Genomic DNA, 15,599 nt, shown 5'->3' with positions numbered 1-15,599 from the left:
GTAAAAGTCAGTTCTCAATTGTAAAGCGAACCGTGAAGATATATTAGCGAATCATTATGGGGAACACGGAAAAGCTGGTAAGCGTTAAATAACAGGTTTATTTTTGTAATCTCAACAGAACTCTTATAATTTGCTATACATATATGATAAACAAGCTACTTATCGAATCCGCTGAGTCTTGTCTGTTGACCAAGGACAAGTCTAGTTTTAAGGTACCTTGGTACTTCGCAACTGGATTCCTACTGTTCTGGGGACTGCTCTTTTTTGCCATCGTAATTCCATTTTTCAATCGCTTACCCACGGCTCGTACACTGGATGACGCTGACAAACATGTCTTCATTGCCGAGCGAGCGTACAAAAATCTATATACCCTATCGAATATTGGCACCAAATTAGTCGGCAGCAAGGAGAACGAAATCGAAGCAGTGCAATTTCTTCTCAATGAACTTGCAGACATCAAGGAAGCCTCGCTTAAGGACTATTTCGATATGGAAATAGATTTATCACAAGCCTCAGGATCTTTTCCATATAAAACTGCGCTGAATGTCTACCAAGGTGTTCAAAATATTGCAGTCAAACTGACTCCAAAGAACTGCACGTCTGAGACGTACCTCCTCGTCAACAGCCACTTCGACTCGAAGCCTTTCACTCCGTCTGCCGGCGATGCAGGATTCATGATAGTCACAATGTTGGAGGTTTTACGTGTGATAGCAACGACAAGGGAAACCTTCCAGCATCCGATTGTCTTCTTATTTAATGGAGCCGAAGAAGACATGATGCAAGCATCGCACGGATTTATTACGCAACACAAATGGGCTCCAAAGTGCAAGTAAGCTATGCCAATTATATATTTCGAACAAAATGCTCATATTATTATCATAGGGCTGTTATTAATCTTGAAGGCGTTGGTGGCGGAGGCCGAGAAATTCTATTTCAGAGCGGACCCAATCATTCGTGGCTTTTAAATGTAAGTTTCAGAAAGCAAGAAAGTTATTAAATTCGTAATATTATTTTCCTTTTATTAACAGTACTACAATAACTACATTAAATATCCTTTCGCAACGAGTTTTGCGGAGGAAATCTTCCAATCTGGCATTATACCGTCGGATTCAGACTTTACTCAATTTAGAGAATATGGCAAAATTCCCGGTAGGTACTCATTTTAAAGAGCGCTACACAAATTTTGTATTAATTCTGTCATTAATCACAGGTTTGGATATGGCACAAATGAGCAATGGATACGTCTATCATACAAAATATGACGTCATCGATGTGATACCTCGCGATGCCTTGCAGAACTCTGGAGACAATGTACTTAGCTTAGTAAAAGGCCTGGCCAATGCAATAGAATTACAGGATACCAAGGTACTTTTACTATAAGCTTACGCACAAATCCATAATGAAGTTAATATTCAAATATCTCATTTTATAGGATCACACGGGGGAATCCGCTGTCTTTTTCGATTTCCTGGGACTCTACTTCATCCATTATTCAAAGACCACAGGAATATTCCTAAACATTGGTGTTGCGGCAGCTGCATTTATTCTGATTTTTATTTCAATGTGGCGCATGGCAGCCGTTTCTCAAGTTTCGATTTGCCACGTGGCATGCTGGTTCACATTGGTGCTTATCATCCAGGTTATTTCTTTTGTGCTCGGACTAGTCCTCCCGGTTATTGTATCACATGTAATGGATAGTTTTGGATTATCGCTAGCATTCTATAGTACACCGATACTGGAGATCGGTTTATATGTATGCCCCTCACTCATTGGCCTGAGCTTACCCATCGCAATCTATTATGCTCTACAAGGAAATGTAAGTTGTCAAATAAATTCCGTGTTTGATTAATGAAGTCATCTGCCATTCACAGAAAATCATCTCTACCGGCTATCATGTACAACTGGCATTACATGCTCAGGCCGTCATCCTGGCTATTCTAGTCATTTGTCTCACGGCATTTGGAGTGCGTTCAGCATATATTCTTTTGATTCCGCTAATATTCTACATATTATCCTTGGCCTTTAACTTATTGACGACTCTACACGATCGTGGCTACGCCTGGGCAGGACTTCTTAAAGCCAGCCAGATAATTCCTTTCCTGCACAGCAGCTATATCGTTTATGTTCTGATTGTAATTCTTACTCCAGTTTGTGCTCGATCAGGAAGTGCTTCTAATAAAGACTTGCCCGTAGCTGTCTTGGTAGCAGCAGGAACGGTTCTTTCCTTTGGTTTCTTGGTGAGTCATTTCATTTATATAATTATATAGGCGCTATAACTTTATTTACAGGTGTCGCTTATCAATACTTTCCGACGTCCAAGCTTAGTGGTATTCTCTCTGCTGGCGATCTCAGCTCTTTCAATATACCTAGCAAGTAGCACACAGATCGGTTTTCCATTTCGACCAAAGACCAGCGGTCAGCGTGTGGCCTATCTGGTAAGTAGATTATTCAAACAGTTCTTTTATGTTTACTATATTTATTTGATATTTTATAATCAGCAAGTACGGAATAAGTTCTATGAGTATGACGGAACCCTCAGCAAGGACGAATCGGGGTACTTGTTCAATTTCCAAGATCGTCGCAAAGAATCTACGTTTGTAGAAGCAAATGTTAATCTGACTGGCCTGTACAGCATCAAATCGAAATGCGAGAAGCAAATGATGTGTGGCATGCCTTTGTATGACTATCGCTATGTTCTGAATCGACTTGAGAGCAAATTTCTGCCACGTACCAATCCCATCGAACCACCAGCAGAAACAAAATTGGAGTTGATAAGCAAAACGGTACAAAATCCAACAACCGTTCGATATGAGTTCAACTTAACAGGACCTTCCCACATGAGTTTGTTTATCCAAGCCTACGAAGACGTTGAGATAAGCAACTGGTCATTCTTACGTAGTTATCTGGATAATCCCCCACCGTATCCATTGTCATATCACATATATTTCATTTACGGCATTGATAACTCTCCGCTCAACTTCTTTTTGGAGTTCACTGTGAGTCCGCTCTGTAGATAGTATCTTCAGTTCAACTTTGACTTGATTGATTTTTATATTTATAGAAGCCAGATGGAGATTTCGAAGTACCGGTATTCCAGCTGGGAGTTTCTGGCCATTATATTGAATTAGAAGGTGATGCTGAAAGCCAGGAATTCGCATCGACGTTCCCATCCTACGGAATTCTAGCGACATGGCCTGTACTCTACCAACGATTTATTTTTTAATAATATTTTATAAATAAATATTTTTTGAAATATCTGGTATACCAACGATACAAAGTAAATAAGGTTTAACATCATTTATTTATCTATGCGTATAATTTTTCGGACTCTGATCAACCGGCGTCCGATTCGCAACATAAATATCTACTATGCTTGATGGTCATTGCATTGCAACAATAATAGGAATCGGTAATTAACACACCTAAATTATTTGATATTTGTTGATATCGAGACATCGTTAAATAATAAATATAAATTCGACTGCTCATAATAATCATTTTATAACCAAATAAACATAAACAAATCGATTAATATCCATGTACCTCAACATACGAGAATTTGATATTTTTAACAAAAGCTATCCTTGATAAAACTTATTGGAACACTGCAGCCCAAATTTAATCACACTCAAATAAAAATTATGTATCAAATAAATTTTTAAATTATAGAACTGAGAAACTGTATTAAATAAGAAAAGAAAATTGAATTTTATTATTTTTAGAGAATTTTAGCGAACTCAATATAATTTACTAAAGTTCGTTGTTTTTTACTTGTGGCTAAAAGGCAGGGATTCGGCGGTCTGTGTTTTATATTCACAGCTTTATGACTTTTTACGATTTCATACTTTCGATAAGATTTCTATGCACTATAAAAGACTTTTAGATTTCGTATATACTACTTAGTTCCTATTTAGAATACTTTGGCTTCAGTCAAGTCAACTGCTACAAATCTGTGCTCGGACTTACAGGCAAAATGAAATCTAACTTTAAGGTGCCTTGGCAATTAGCATGTGGATATCTGTTATTCTGGATTATACTGTTCTTCGCTGTTGTAATTCCTCTGTTCTATCGCTTACCCACGGCACTCACAATGGAGGACGCTGAGAAAAATGAGTTCGTTGCTGAACGTGCTTACAAGAACCTTTATACTCTGTCAAATATTGGCAACAAAATAGTTGGAAGTAAAGAAAATGAAATTGAGGCTGTCGAGTTCCTGCTGAAAGAACTCAATCAAGTGAAAGAAGAATCACTGAAAGAACTATTCGATATAGAAATTTACCTATCACGAATCTCAGGCGTATTTGAGAGAAACAGTGCTATATCTGCATATCAAGGACTTCAAAATATTGCCGTTAAGCTCACCCCCAAGAGCAGCACGAGCAAATCCTATCTTCTAGTTAATAGTCACTTCGATACTCTGCCAGGTGCTGGTGCGGGCGATGCTGGATTTATGATCGTCACAATGTTGGAAGTTTTCCGTGTTTTGGCAAACACAAATCAATCCTTTGAGCATCCTATCGTCTTTCTGTTCAACGGAGCTGAGGAGACCGGTCTGCAAGCCTCACATGCATTCATAACCCAACACAAATGGGCGCCATTCTGCAAGTAAGTCTCAGAACGAAACAATCGAATTAAGTGCTTTAAGCCAAACTCTCTACTCCCAGAGCTGTAGTTAATCTTGATGCTGCTGGCAGTGGAGGTCGCGAAATTCTCTTTCAGAGTGGGCCCAACCACCCATGGCTAATGGCTGTGAGTTATGTCGGATGCATTTGCAGTCACATATCTTTTAATTTGCTCATATAATTTACAGTACTATAAAAAGTATATAAAGCACCCACTTGCTACGACTTTGGCTGAGGAAATCTTCCAGTTAGGACTCATTCCATCTGATACTGACTTTCGACAGTTCAGAACATTTGGCAACATTCCAGGTGAGCGCAGGTAAAGGACAACTTACCGGCTATAAAACATGTGGCTATATACAGGTTTGGACATGGCTCAGTGTATTAATGGATTTGTGTACCATACCAAGTACGATCTTATCGATGTGATTCCCCGCGAATCCCTTCAAAATACTGGCGATAACCTTCTCAGTTTGGTCAGAGGTTTGGCCAATGCAGCCGAATTACACAATACCGAGGTAAGGCTTGACCACGCACAGCTTCCAGCAACGTCAAATTAATACAAGCTATTTTCATCTCAGGCATACAACACTGGTCACACTGTGTTCTTCGACTTCCTTGGCCTGTACTTTATCCATTACACGGAGACCACAGGAATATTCCTAAACATTGGTGTTGCGGCAGCTGTCTTTATACTTATTTATATTTCACTGTGGCGCATGGCAGCCGTGTCTCAAGTTTCCTTGGGCCACGTGGCATGCTGGTTCACATTGGTGCTTATCATTCAGGTTATTTCCTTTGTACTCGGACTGGCTTTTCCCGTAATTGTCGCATATGTAATGGATAACTTAGGGTTATCATTAACATACTACAGTACGCCGATGCTGGTGATCGGGTTATATGTATGCCCCTCACTAATTGGCCTCAGTTTGCCCATCACAATCTTCTATGCTCTACAGGGGAATGTAAGCTGTTAATCCATATTATTATTCTTACATTCAACTCAATCTTCCCTTCACAGAAAAGTATTTCTACAGGCTATCAGGTGCAACTGGCCCTGCATAGCCAGGCCCTTATCCTGGCTCTTCTAGTCGTTGGCCTCACAGCATTTGGATTGCGTTCAACATATATTTTTACAATTCCTCTAGTTTTCTATGTGATACCCTTGGCTGTTAACTTATTGACTACCTTGCATGATCGAGGCTATGCTTGGGTGGCTCTGCATAAACTGAGCCAAATAATTCCCTTCCTGTATAGCAGCTACCTCTTTTATATATTCATTGTGGTAATGACACCAATGGGGGGACGTGCAGGCAGTGGTTCCAATCGGGACTTGTTTATTGCTGTCTTGGCAGCAGCAGGAGCAATTCTTTCATGTGGTTTATTGGTAAATTAGTTTACTATTATCATATTATTCCCAGACTTCTCTAATCGGTCTTATCTACTACAGATCCCGCTTATCAACACCTTCCGTCGACCTAGTTGCGTGGTATTCTCTCTTGTGGTAATCACCGCGCTTTCCATGTACTTGGCCAGCAGCACAAAAATCGGTTTCCCGTATCGGCCAAAGACCAATGTTCAGCGTTTAGAGTACCTTGTAAGTTCCTTGAGAGTAAAGTAACTCTGATTAATTACGATAATGAGTGCCATTGCAGCAAGTTCGCAACGTGTTCTACGAATATGACGGAACTCTCAGTAAAGACGAATCTGGATATCTTTTCAATTTCGCGGATCGACTTGTAGAAAAGCCACTCCTAGGAACGAGCGTTAATCTGACGGGCTTGGTCAGCATTACATCGAGGTGCAATGCCCACATGTTTTGCGGAATGCCTTTGTACGACTTACGCTTCGTGCGGAATCAAATATACAACAAATGGTTGCCGCGGTCTGAACCCATAATAATGCCAAATATAACGAAACTAGAAGTTCTCCGTAAAGTTGTGGTGAACTCAACAACGGTACGCATTCAGTTCATTCTGTCAGGGCCCCCCACTATGAGGCTTTTCATTCAGCCCTATGAAGATGTAACCATCAGCAATTGGTCATTCGTACACAGTTTCCTTGAAAAGAGTCCTCCATACCTAATATTCCTTAACTACGGCATCGATAGCACATCATACAGCTTTTACTTGGAGTGCTCGGTGAGCTGAGTCCTGAAAATTAATATATTTTATTATCCATCTAATCACATATTAAAATCCATAGAAAGCAAATGGCGGTTTCAACGTTCCACTGCTCCAGCTCGGAGTTTCGGGCCATTTCATCGGAGATACGAGCGATAAACTAAATACGAAGTTTGCATCGACATTCCCGTCGTTTACTGCAGTGGACACTTGGCCAGCAATATATCAACGATATATATTTTAGCTTTAATTCGCGATTCAGTTAACTTTGATAATGTAATTAAAGCGGTTCGTCAATAACAGATTTTATATGACAAATAAAATAATAAAGTCTATTTCCATTTAAGAGTTTATTGATTTATTACAAAAATGTGCGATTTTTTATTTATACTCGATTTAATGTTTCTATTGCCTTTTCAGCAAAGTAGTATCAGTAAAGATCGCGTTTCTCCGATAATGAATTGGCATCATAAAAATGATTATTTAAATTGATTTTATACAATATACATCAGATAACACTGCTCAAATCCTATAAATACCGCCAAAACTAAACTTGACTAATTCAGTTCTCATATGGAGGACTATCGTTTCACATCAGCAGAGACTCGATCAGCAATCAGTATGGGGGACAAGGAAAAACTGGTAACATATGAAAACAGTTTCCTCGCTAAAAACATTACTTTATATCTTCTTCTTACTTAAGCTAATTTTCGAGTCCGAAGAGACTGGCGACAAGGTGTTGGCCAACATGAAGTCTACTTCCAAGATACCTTGGTACTTTGCCACTGGATTCTTATTCTTCTGGGGACTTCTCTTTTTTGCCATCGTAATTCCGTTTTTCAATCGCTTACCCACGGCTCGTACACTGGACGACGCTGACAAACATGTCTTCATTGCCGAGCGAGCGTACAAAAATCTATACACCCTATCGAATATTGGTTACAAACTGACTGGCAGCAAGGAGAACGAAATCGAAGCAGTGCAATTTCTTCTCAATGAGCTCGCAGACATCAAGGAAGCTTCGCTCAAAGACCTTTTTGATATGGAAATAGATTTATCACAAGCCTCAGGATCCTATCCATATAAAAATTTGTTGAATATGTATCAAGGTGTTCAAAATATTGCAGTCAAACTGACTCCAAAGAACTGCACAGCTGAGACGTACCTCCTCGTCAACAGCCACTTCGACTCGAAGCCTTTCACTCCGTCTGCCGGCGATGCAGGATTCATGATAGTCACAATGTTGGAGGTTTTACGTGTGATAGCAACGACAAAGGAAACTTTTCAGCATCCGATTGTCTTCTTATTTAATGGAGCCGAAGAAGGTATGATGGAAGCATCGCACGGATTTATTACGCAACACAAATGGGCTCCAAAGTGCAAGTAAGCTATGCCAATTAAATATTTTGAAGAAAATGCTCATTTTATAATCGTAGGGCTGTTATTAATCTTGAAGGCGTTGGTGGCGGTGGTCGAGAAGTTCTATTTCAAAGCGGACCCAACCATTCGTGGCTTTTAAATGTAAGTTTATAAAAACAAAATCTGATTATAATAATACTTACATTTGTTTGCCATTTAACAGTACTACAAAAAATACGTAAAATATCCTTTTGCAACTGTTGTTGCCGAGGAAATCTTCCAATCTGGCGTTATACCATCGGATTCAGACTTCACTCAATTCAGAAAATATGGCAACATTCCAGGTGATTACTACTTACAAACACTATTCAAATGCTAAAATAAATCTATGTTTATTTAAATTTAATCTTTAATAATAGGTTTGGATATAATTCAACTTACAAATGGATATATCTACCACACAATTTACGACGTGATCGATGAGATTCCTCGTGAAGCCTTACAAAACTCAGGAGATAACATACTTAGCTTAGTTCGAGGCTTCGCCAATGCAACAGAGTTACACAATACAAAGGTATTCTTCTACATTTTTGCGGATATATTGATAAAATGCTGATGATGCTTCACTTAATATATTTCATAGGCGCACATGGATGGAAACTCTGTCTTCTTTGACTTCTTGGGTCTTTGCTTCATTCATTACTCAGAGAAAACAGGAATATTCTTAAACTTTGGCGCCGCAGCAGCTGCGTTCATTCTAATTTACATTTCAATGTGGCGGATGGCAGCTGTTTCTCAAGTTTCCTTCTGTCACGTAGCATGCTGGTTCACATTGGTCTTTATCATCCAGGTTGTTTCCTTTGTACTTGGACTTGCACTTCCATTAATTGTCGCATATGTAATGGACATGTTTGGACAATCGTTGACCCACTACAGCACAACTTTGTTGTTGCTTGGGCTTTATGTGTGTCCTTCCATAATTGGCCTAAGTTTGCCCAGCACAATTTATTATGCCTTCCAACCTAGTGTAAGTTGAGATAAAACCAATATTCTTTACCTTAAGGAAAACTTACTATTGTTTACATTCGCAGACAAAAATCCCCAAAGGCTATCATCTGCAACTGGCATTGCATGGTCAGGCCGTCATCCTGGGCCTTTTAGTTGTTAGTCTCACTGCATTTGGATTGCGTTCAACATATATTATTATAATTCCCCTAGTGTTCTATGTGTTATCCTTGGCCTTTAACTTATTGACGGTTCTACACGATCGTGGCTATGCTTGGACGGGACTTCTTAAAGCCAGTCAAATAATTCCTTTCCTGCACACCACTTATATCGTTTATATTCTGCTTGTGGCTCTTATTCCGATTTGTGCTCGATCAGGAAGTGCGTCCAATAAAGACTTGTACATAGCTGCCGTCACAGCACTTGGAACAGTTCTTTCGTTTGGTTTCTTGGTAACTATTCTCATATACTTTTTCACTCGATAATCTCTCACAAATATTCTAACAGGTTCCACTTATTAATATTGTCCGACGCCCAAGCTTAGTGGTGTTTTCTCTGTTGGTGATCTCAGCTCTTTCTATATACCTAGCAAGCAGCACACAAATCGGTTTTCCATTTCGACCAAAGACCAGCGGGCAGCGTGTGGCCTATCTGGTAAGTAGATTATATACTTCACAGTTATTCACACTTTTTCTTTATATTTTTATATCTTTACTATATTTATTTTGTATTCTATATTCAGCAAGTACGGAATAAGTTCTATGAGTACGACGGAACCCTCAGCAAGGACGAATCGGGATACTTGTTCAATTTCCAAGATCGTCGCAAAGAATCTACGTTTGTAGAAGCAAATGTTAATCTGACTGGGCTGTACAGCATCAAATCGAAATGCGAGAAGCAAATGATGTGTGGCATGCCTTTGTATGACTATCGCTATGAATCGAACAGACTACAGAGCAAATTTCTGCCACGTACCAATCCCATCGAACCACCAGCAGAAACAAAACTGGAATTGATAAGCAAAACGGTACAAAATCCTACAACCGTTCGATATGAGTTCAACTTAACAGGACCTTCCCATATGAGTTTGTTTATCCAAGCCTACGAAGACGTTGAGATAAGCAACTGGTCATTCTTACGTAGTTATCTGGATAATCCCCCACCGTATCCATTGTCATATCACATATATTTCGTTTACGGCATTGATAACTCTCCGCTCAACTTCTTTTTGGAGTTCACTGTAAGTTCGCTCTTCAGATAGATTTTTTCAGTTTAACTTTGACTTGATTGATTTTTATATTTATAGAAGCCAGATGGAGATTTCGAAGTACCGGTATTTCAGCTGGGAGTGTCTGGGCATTATATTGAACTAGAGGGTGATGCTGAAAGTCAGGAATTCGCATCTACGTTCCCATCCTTCGGGATTCTCGCGACATGGCCTGTACTCTACCAACGATTTATTTTTTAATAACAAAAGCAATACAAATGAAAAATAAAATAAAGTTTGGTAGTTCTGGTAAAAATTGCCAAAAAGTAGCAGTAAACCATTCCTTTATTCTTTAATTTTATTCTATACTTCTATAAAAATTGCTTGCTTCAAAACCAATAATTGAATAAATTTTTGTTCCAGCCGAAATATATTTACTTCAGAATCAAATATTTAATATATACCTTATATAAGGGGAAGAAAATATGTACAGCTTATTAAATATCCATATCTCTAGACATATGTCTGTATATGATAATTATGTTATCGTTCATATAGTCTATACTTTATGGTCAGCTCGTTTTTTGGAAATTGATTCTTATCGATCTCATCTTATCTCCGAAGTAAAATAATTAATTTATGTACATATATTATACGATACACGATATTTATTGATATCGAAACATCATTAATAAATAATTCACAAATCGATCATTTCATGAGAAAATATAAATACATACAAACATATGTTACCGAGCAGCAAATCTCTATTTAAGCTAAAAAAAACTTATTTGTCTTCAAATATAATTTGTTTAAATTACTGTCGCCTAAGAGGTGTTTCGAAAAAATACCGTATGGCTAGCCCTGTCACTTATGCACGTTAGCTAATGATGGTAATCATGAATCAATTTATTTTTTATGATTTAATCAATGATTTCTTTTTCTTGGCGCTATAAATTTGAATACCCCAACAAAGTATAAATGATTAAAATCAATTTAAAACAAGGCTATAAGCCAGATAAGATATTGAATTGTATTAATTGCTTGTAATTAGTGAATATCAGATAAACCGCACAAAATATTTATATAAAATTAAGCAACTTGAATACCTAAAGACCTTTGCTAACAATTTGTAATCTACATAATAAATATTATACATTATATATACAAATCTGTAGTTGGCAGAACTGACTATAGAGTATCTCGAAGCCTACGCATCTTAATTGCTATATTGCCATTTATTGCTTTAAGAGAATTCAGTTTACAATTTCATATTATAGATAAGATTTTGCTTAGCTATAAAAGCCATCTGCGTTTTCCAGAGTCTTCAGTACAACGCGACGACTTCACAGATACGGTAGATAATTAAGAAGCAGTATGGCTGATAAGGAGCAACTAGTAAGAGAATCTAGTATTAATATTATTAATTTATATAATATCAAATATTCACCTTATTAAGATGTTAGCCGATTCTCTAGAAGATCCTGGACGTGGAGCCCAGACAAAGTCAAATCCAAACAAGTCAAAGCTACCATGGTATTTTGCGAGTGGTTTCCTGCTCTTCTGGGGACTCCTCTTTTTCGCTGTGGTAATACCTCGATTTTATAAACTACCCACGCCGCTGACAATGGAGGACGCAAATAGAAATGTATTCATAGCTGAAAGGGCCTACAATAATCTTTATACCCTGTCCAATATTGGTAACAAATTAACTGGCAGCAGGGAGAACGAGGTTGAAGCAGTCAACTTTATATTAAAGGATCTAGAGGATATCAAGGAAGTTATGCTAGATGACTATTTCGATATGGAAATTGATGTCTCACAGGTGTCTGGAGCATTCCCGTATAAAACCATGCTGAACATGTACCAAGGCGTTCAGAATATAGCTGTAAAATTATCACCAAAGGGAAGCACCAGTGAGACGTACCTCCTGGTCAACAGTCACTTTGACTCGAAACCGTTTACACCGTCTGCAGGAGATGCAGGATTTATGGTAGTCACGATGTTGGAAGTGCTGCGCGTGATTGCAACAACAAAGGAGACCTTTGAGCATCCGATTGTCTTCTTGTTTAATGGAGCTGAAGAGGGTTCAATGCAAGCATCTCATGGTTTTATCACTCAGCACAAATGGGCGCCGTACTGCAAGTAAGTTTTACTTGATCCATTCTTAATAGTGTTTCTAATTTATTTTTTTTAGGGCTGTCGTTAATCTTGATGCTGGTGGTAGTGGGGGGCGAGAAATTCTCTTCCAGAGTGGTCCCAATCACGCATGGATTGTGAATGTAAGTTAGTTTGAAATGAAGCAAGCCCACACTTACTAAAAATTGTTCATAGTATTACAAAAACTATGTGAAATATCCGTTTGCAACGACCTTGGCGGAGGAAATATTCCAAACAGGCATTGTCCCGTCCGATACAGACTTCCGACAGTTTAACATCTATGGAAACATTCCAGGTAAATATGTGAATACTGGCAATTTGAATGCCGACTATTTGTATTCTTACTTTTAGGCTTGGACATGGGCCAATGTATTAATGGATTTAGATATCACACAATTTACGACACAATCGATGCGATTCCTCGTGGATCAGTCCAGAACACCGGCGATAATGTGCTCAGTGTGGTTCGCGGCTTAGCAAATGCTCCAGAGCTGCACGACATAAAAGTAAGAGTAGATTTCTTGAATGGAAATTGTAGTCTTAATTTCAATATTCCTTTCACAGGCTCACCGGGCTGGACATGCTGTATTCTTCGACTTTCTTGGACTCTACTTCGTCCATTATTCAGAGACAACGGGAATATATTTGAACTTTGGCGTTGCTGGTGCTGCCTTAATTCTCATTTTCATTTCAATGTGCCGCATAACATCTGTGTCCAATGTTTCCCTATTCCACGTGACTTGCTGGTTCACATTGGTCCTGGTCGTCCAGATTGTCTCTTTTGTCCTCGGACTTGCTCTTCCTGCTGTGGTGGCATATGTCTTTGACTATTTGGGACTTTCGCTAACTTACTATAGCACCCCGTTGCTGATAATCGGCCTTTATGTGTGCCCCTCGCTGATTGGCCTCGGCTTACCCGTAACTATCTACCATAGGTTGCAGCAAAACGTAAGTTGATTATCTGTATAAATGAAATATGAACTAATTAATTTTATGCATGCAGGATAAAATATCAAATGCCTACCATCTGCAATTGTCGCTACATGCACAAGCCATTATCCTATCGCTGTTAACTATTGGCGCAACACTATTTGGCCTGCGTTCAATATATATCTTAGTGATTCCACTTATTTTCTATGTCTTATCATTGGCCTTCAACTTGTTGACAACTCTGCACGATCGCGGATATGCCTGGACGGGCGTCCTTAAACTCAGCCAGGTGATTCCTTTCCTGTATAGCAGCTACCTCTTTTATACACTCGTGGTAATACTGACTCCGATGGGTGCCCGAGCAGGCAGTGCTAGCAATCGGGACTTGTATGTTGCCATATTAGCAGCACTGGGAACTGTTCTTTCCTTCGGTTTCTTGGTAAGTTTCCTTAGCGTCTGTTCTCATTCAGAATATTTCTCACCAATATTTGTTTCAGGTTCCCCTCATTAATAGTTTCCGACGTCCAAGTTTAGTGATTGTATCTCTGTTGGCAGTCACAGCTGTCGCCATCTACTTGGCCAGTAGCACCCAAGTTGGATTCCCGTATCGCCCGAGGACCAACGGACAGCGTGTTGCGTATCTGGTAAACTTTACTATTAGCTTTACTTTAGAAATGATATCCAATGCCTTACCTTAACATCTCAGCAAGTGCGAAACAAGTTCTACGAGTATGACGGAACTCTCAGCAAGGACGAGTCTGGCTACTTGTTCAATTTCCAGGATAGACTACGAGAAAAGCCATTCGTAGACAGAAATGCCAATCTGACTGGACTGGTTAGCATTAAGTCGCTCTGCGAGGAGCACATGATGTGTGGCATGCCTTTGTTTGACTATCGCTATGTTCAGAATCGCCTTGAGAGCAAATGGCTTGCCCGATCTGCGCCCATCGAGCCAAAATCATCAACAGAACTGGAATTGGTATCCAAAACCACAGTCAATGCGACAATTGTGCGCTTTGTGTTTAAGCTGACTGGACCTTCTCATATGAGCTTGTTCATCCAGCCTTACGAAGACGCCAAGATCGTCAACTGGTCATTTTCCCTTAATTATCTCAAATATCCACCAGCATATCCGCTTGCGTTTCACATATATTTCAGATATGGCATTGACAGCTCTCCGCTTACCTTTTGCATAGAAATATCGGTAAGAGAAGTAATTTACAGTTTCTATAAAAGAGTATAATATTTGCATAATTCATTTCAATTAGAAATCTGATGGCGATTTTAATGTACCTTTGTTTCAACTGGGAGTCTCTGGACATTATATTGGAGAAAAGGGAGATGCTGAAAGTGAGGAGTTTGCCGCATCGTTCCCTTCCTATTCCATCTTAGCCACTTGGCCTGTTCTATACCAGCGATTTATTTATTAATAAACAAAGATATTAAACATTAAAATAAATGTGTATATGCTGCTTAATTAATATATATGCCTATTGTATACGAGCACAACAATCAATTCTCCAATATTATTATGAGCTGCAGTCATCACGCACTTTTTAAATGTTCGATATAAATGTAAATGCTTTATCGATAACCAGATACTTATTTGAAAGCTGTGACAATAATCCACTGTTATTGAAGCTCATCTAGTAGAAATTACTCATTTGGCGTTGTTAAAAGTTAACATCGACGCAAAATGCTCTATGTAAGCCAAACTATTCGACGCAATTCTGCCCATTCATTTAACACAATTCTTAAATTTCCAATGCCGCAAACCAAATAAATGTCGGCTTCAAAGCGCGCAGAATTATTATTTTTTAAATAATAAGTAAATCTAAATCGATATAATTTAAAAGTCAATTTAACAAAATTTACATTCAGATAAAAAAATAGAAAATTGCATTTAAGAGTATATTTTAATACTAATTATATAAATGATAGCTCGAAAAGCTTTTGATTTTTAGTATATGTTCACAATCTTATCGCTTAAGTGCGCTATTAACTCAAGTTGCAGTAAATATTAATGGCTGTGATTAAGCAAACAAGCTTCAAGTACTACAGACTTTTGCGATATCCGATTTTTGTTTTGATTTGGTTGCTGTTCCCCAATGCATATACTATGTATGTATATAAACTGGTATTACCCAGAACCACTGCGTCATCATTTGGATTTTGATATATGTATGTATTTTG

General features: G+C 38.6%; 4 protein-coding genes across 4 annotated transcripts; all 4 read left to right on the top strand.

Annotated features, from left to right (window-relative positions):
- The first annotated feature begins 41 nt into the window (after positions 1-41).
- On the top strand, positions 42-3,298 carry LOC108652771 (endoplasmic reticulum metallopeptidase 1-like). Its single transcript, XM_030391103.2, has 10 exons — positions 42-77; positions 156-829; positions 883-967; positions 1,029-1,149; positions 1,211-1,365; positions 1,433-1,816; positions 1,872-2,237; positions 2,289-2,435; positions 2,499-2,996; positions 3,062-3,298. Exons 1-10 carry the CDS (start codon positions 57-59, stop codon positions 3,221-3,223), a joined length of 2,613 nt encoding a protein of 870 aa, XP_030246963.2. The 5' UTR covers positions 42-56; the 3' UTR covers positions 3,224-3,298.
- A 659-nt stretch (positions 3,299-3,957) lies between these two features.
- On the top strand, positions 3,958-7,068 carry LOC108652770 (endoplasmic reticulum metallopeptidase 1-like). Its single transcript, XM_018102966.3, has 9 exons — positions 3,958-4,605; positions 4,665-4,749; positions 4,811-4,931; positions 4,986-5,140; positions 5,204-5,587; positions 5,644-6,009; positions 6,073-6,219; positions 6,278-6,763; positions 6,828-7,068. The coding sequence occupies exons 1-9, from the start codon at positions 3,974-3,976 to the stop codon at positions 6,987-6,989; spliced, it is 2,538 nt and encodes an 845-aa protein (XP_017958455.1). The 5' UTR covers positions 3,958-3,973; the 3' UTR covers positions 6,990-7,068.
- Positions 7,069-7,250: 182 nt separating this feature from the next.
- On the top strand, positions 7,251-10,622 carry LOC108652769 (endoplasmic reticulum metallopeptidase 1-like). Its single transcript, XM_030391089.2, has 10 exons — positions 7,251-7,387; positions 7,449-8,128; positions 8,182-8,266; positions 8,328-8,448; positions 8,524-8,678; positions 8,748-9,131; positions 9,196-9,561; positions 9,617-9,763; positions 9,852-10,349; positions 10,416-10,622. The coding sequence occupies exons 1-10, from the start codon at positions 7,319-7,321 to the stop codon at positions 10,575-10,577; spliced, it is 2,667 nt and encodes an 888-aa protein (XP_030246949.2). The 5' UTR covers positions 7,251-7,318; the 3' UTR covers positions 10,578-10,622.
- Positions 10,623-11,628: 1,006 nt separating this feature from the next.
- Positions 11,629-14,836, top strand: LOC108654076 (endoplasmic reticulum metallopeptidase 1-like). Its single transcript, XM_018105129.3, has 10 exons — positions 11,629-11,714; positions 11,776-12,461; positions 12,514-12,598; positions 12,651-12,771; positions 12,828-12,982; positions 13,041-13,424; positions 13,480-13,845; positions 13,904-14,050; positions 14,113-14,610; positions 14,675-14,836. The coding sequence occupies exons 1-10, from the start codon at positions 11,694-11,696 to the stop codon at positions 14,834-14,836; spliced, it is 2,625 nt and encodes an 874-aa protein (XP_017960618.2). The 5' UTR covers positions 11,629-11,693.
- Positions 14,837-15,599: the final 763 nt, after the last annotated feature.

Source organism: Drosophila navojoa, chromosome 5 (assembly GCF_054131105.1).
Source record: "Drosophila navojoa isolate 15081-1374.11 chromosome 5, UAZ_NAV_1.0, whole genome shotgun sequence".
NCBI classification, from domain to species: Eukaryota; Metazoa; Arthropoda; class Insecta; order Diptera; family Drosophilidae; genus Drosophila; species Drosophila navojoa.
Note: the sequence above shows the minus strand (reverse complement) of the source record. Positions and strands in the feature narration are given on the sequence as shown.

Bases quoted from the DNA above. Each gene is read 5' to 3' on its own strand.
- LOC108652769 (XM_030391089.2), top strand. From the start codon at position 7,319: ATGGAGGACTATCGTTTCACATCAGCAGAGACTCGATCAGCAATCAGT. The intron at 7,388-7,448 runs GTAACATATGAA...TTCTTACTTAAG, and splicing joins TGGGGGACAAGGAAAAACTG to CTAATTTTCGAGTCCGAAGA. The intron at 9,132-9,195 runs GTAAGTTGAGAT...TTACATTCGCAG, and splicing joins ATTATGCCTTCCAACCTAGT to ACAAAAATCCCCAAAGGCTA.
- LOC108652770 (XM_018102966.3), top strand. From the start codon at position 3,974: ATGAAATCTAACTTTAAGGTGCCTTGGCAATTAGCATGTGGATATCTG. The intron at 4,750-4,810 runs GTGAGTTATGTC...TATAATTTACAG, and splicing joins ACCACCCATGGCTAATGGCT to TACTATAAAAAGTATATAAA. The intron at 6,764-6,827 runs GTGAGCTGAGTC...TAAAATCCATAG, and splicing joins GCTTTTACTTGGAGTGCTCG to AAAGCAAATGGCGGTTTCAA.
- LOC108654076 (XM_018105129.3), top strand. From the start codon at position 11,694: ATGGCTGATAAGGAGCAACTA. The intron at 12,983-13,040 runs GTAAGAGTAGAT...TTCCTTTCACAG, and splicing joins CAGAGCTGCACGACATAAAA to GCTCACCGGGCTGGACATGC. The intron at 13,425-13,479 runs GTAAGTTGATTA...TTATGCATGCAG, and splicing joins ACCATAGGTTGCAGCAAAAC to GATAAAATATCAAATGCCTA.
- LOC108652771 (XM_030391103.2), top strand. From the start codon at position 57: ATGGGGAACACGGAAAAGCTG. The intron at 830-882 runs GTAAGCTATGCC...TTATTATCATAG, and splicing joins AAATGGGCTCCAAAGTGCAA to GGCTGTTATTAATCTTGAAG. The intron at 1,817-1,871 runs GTAAGTTGTCAA...TGCCATTCACAG, and splicing joins ATTATGCTCTACAAGGAAAT to AAAATCATCTCTACCGGCTA.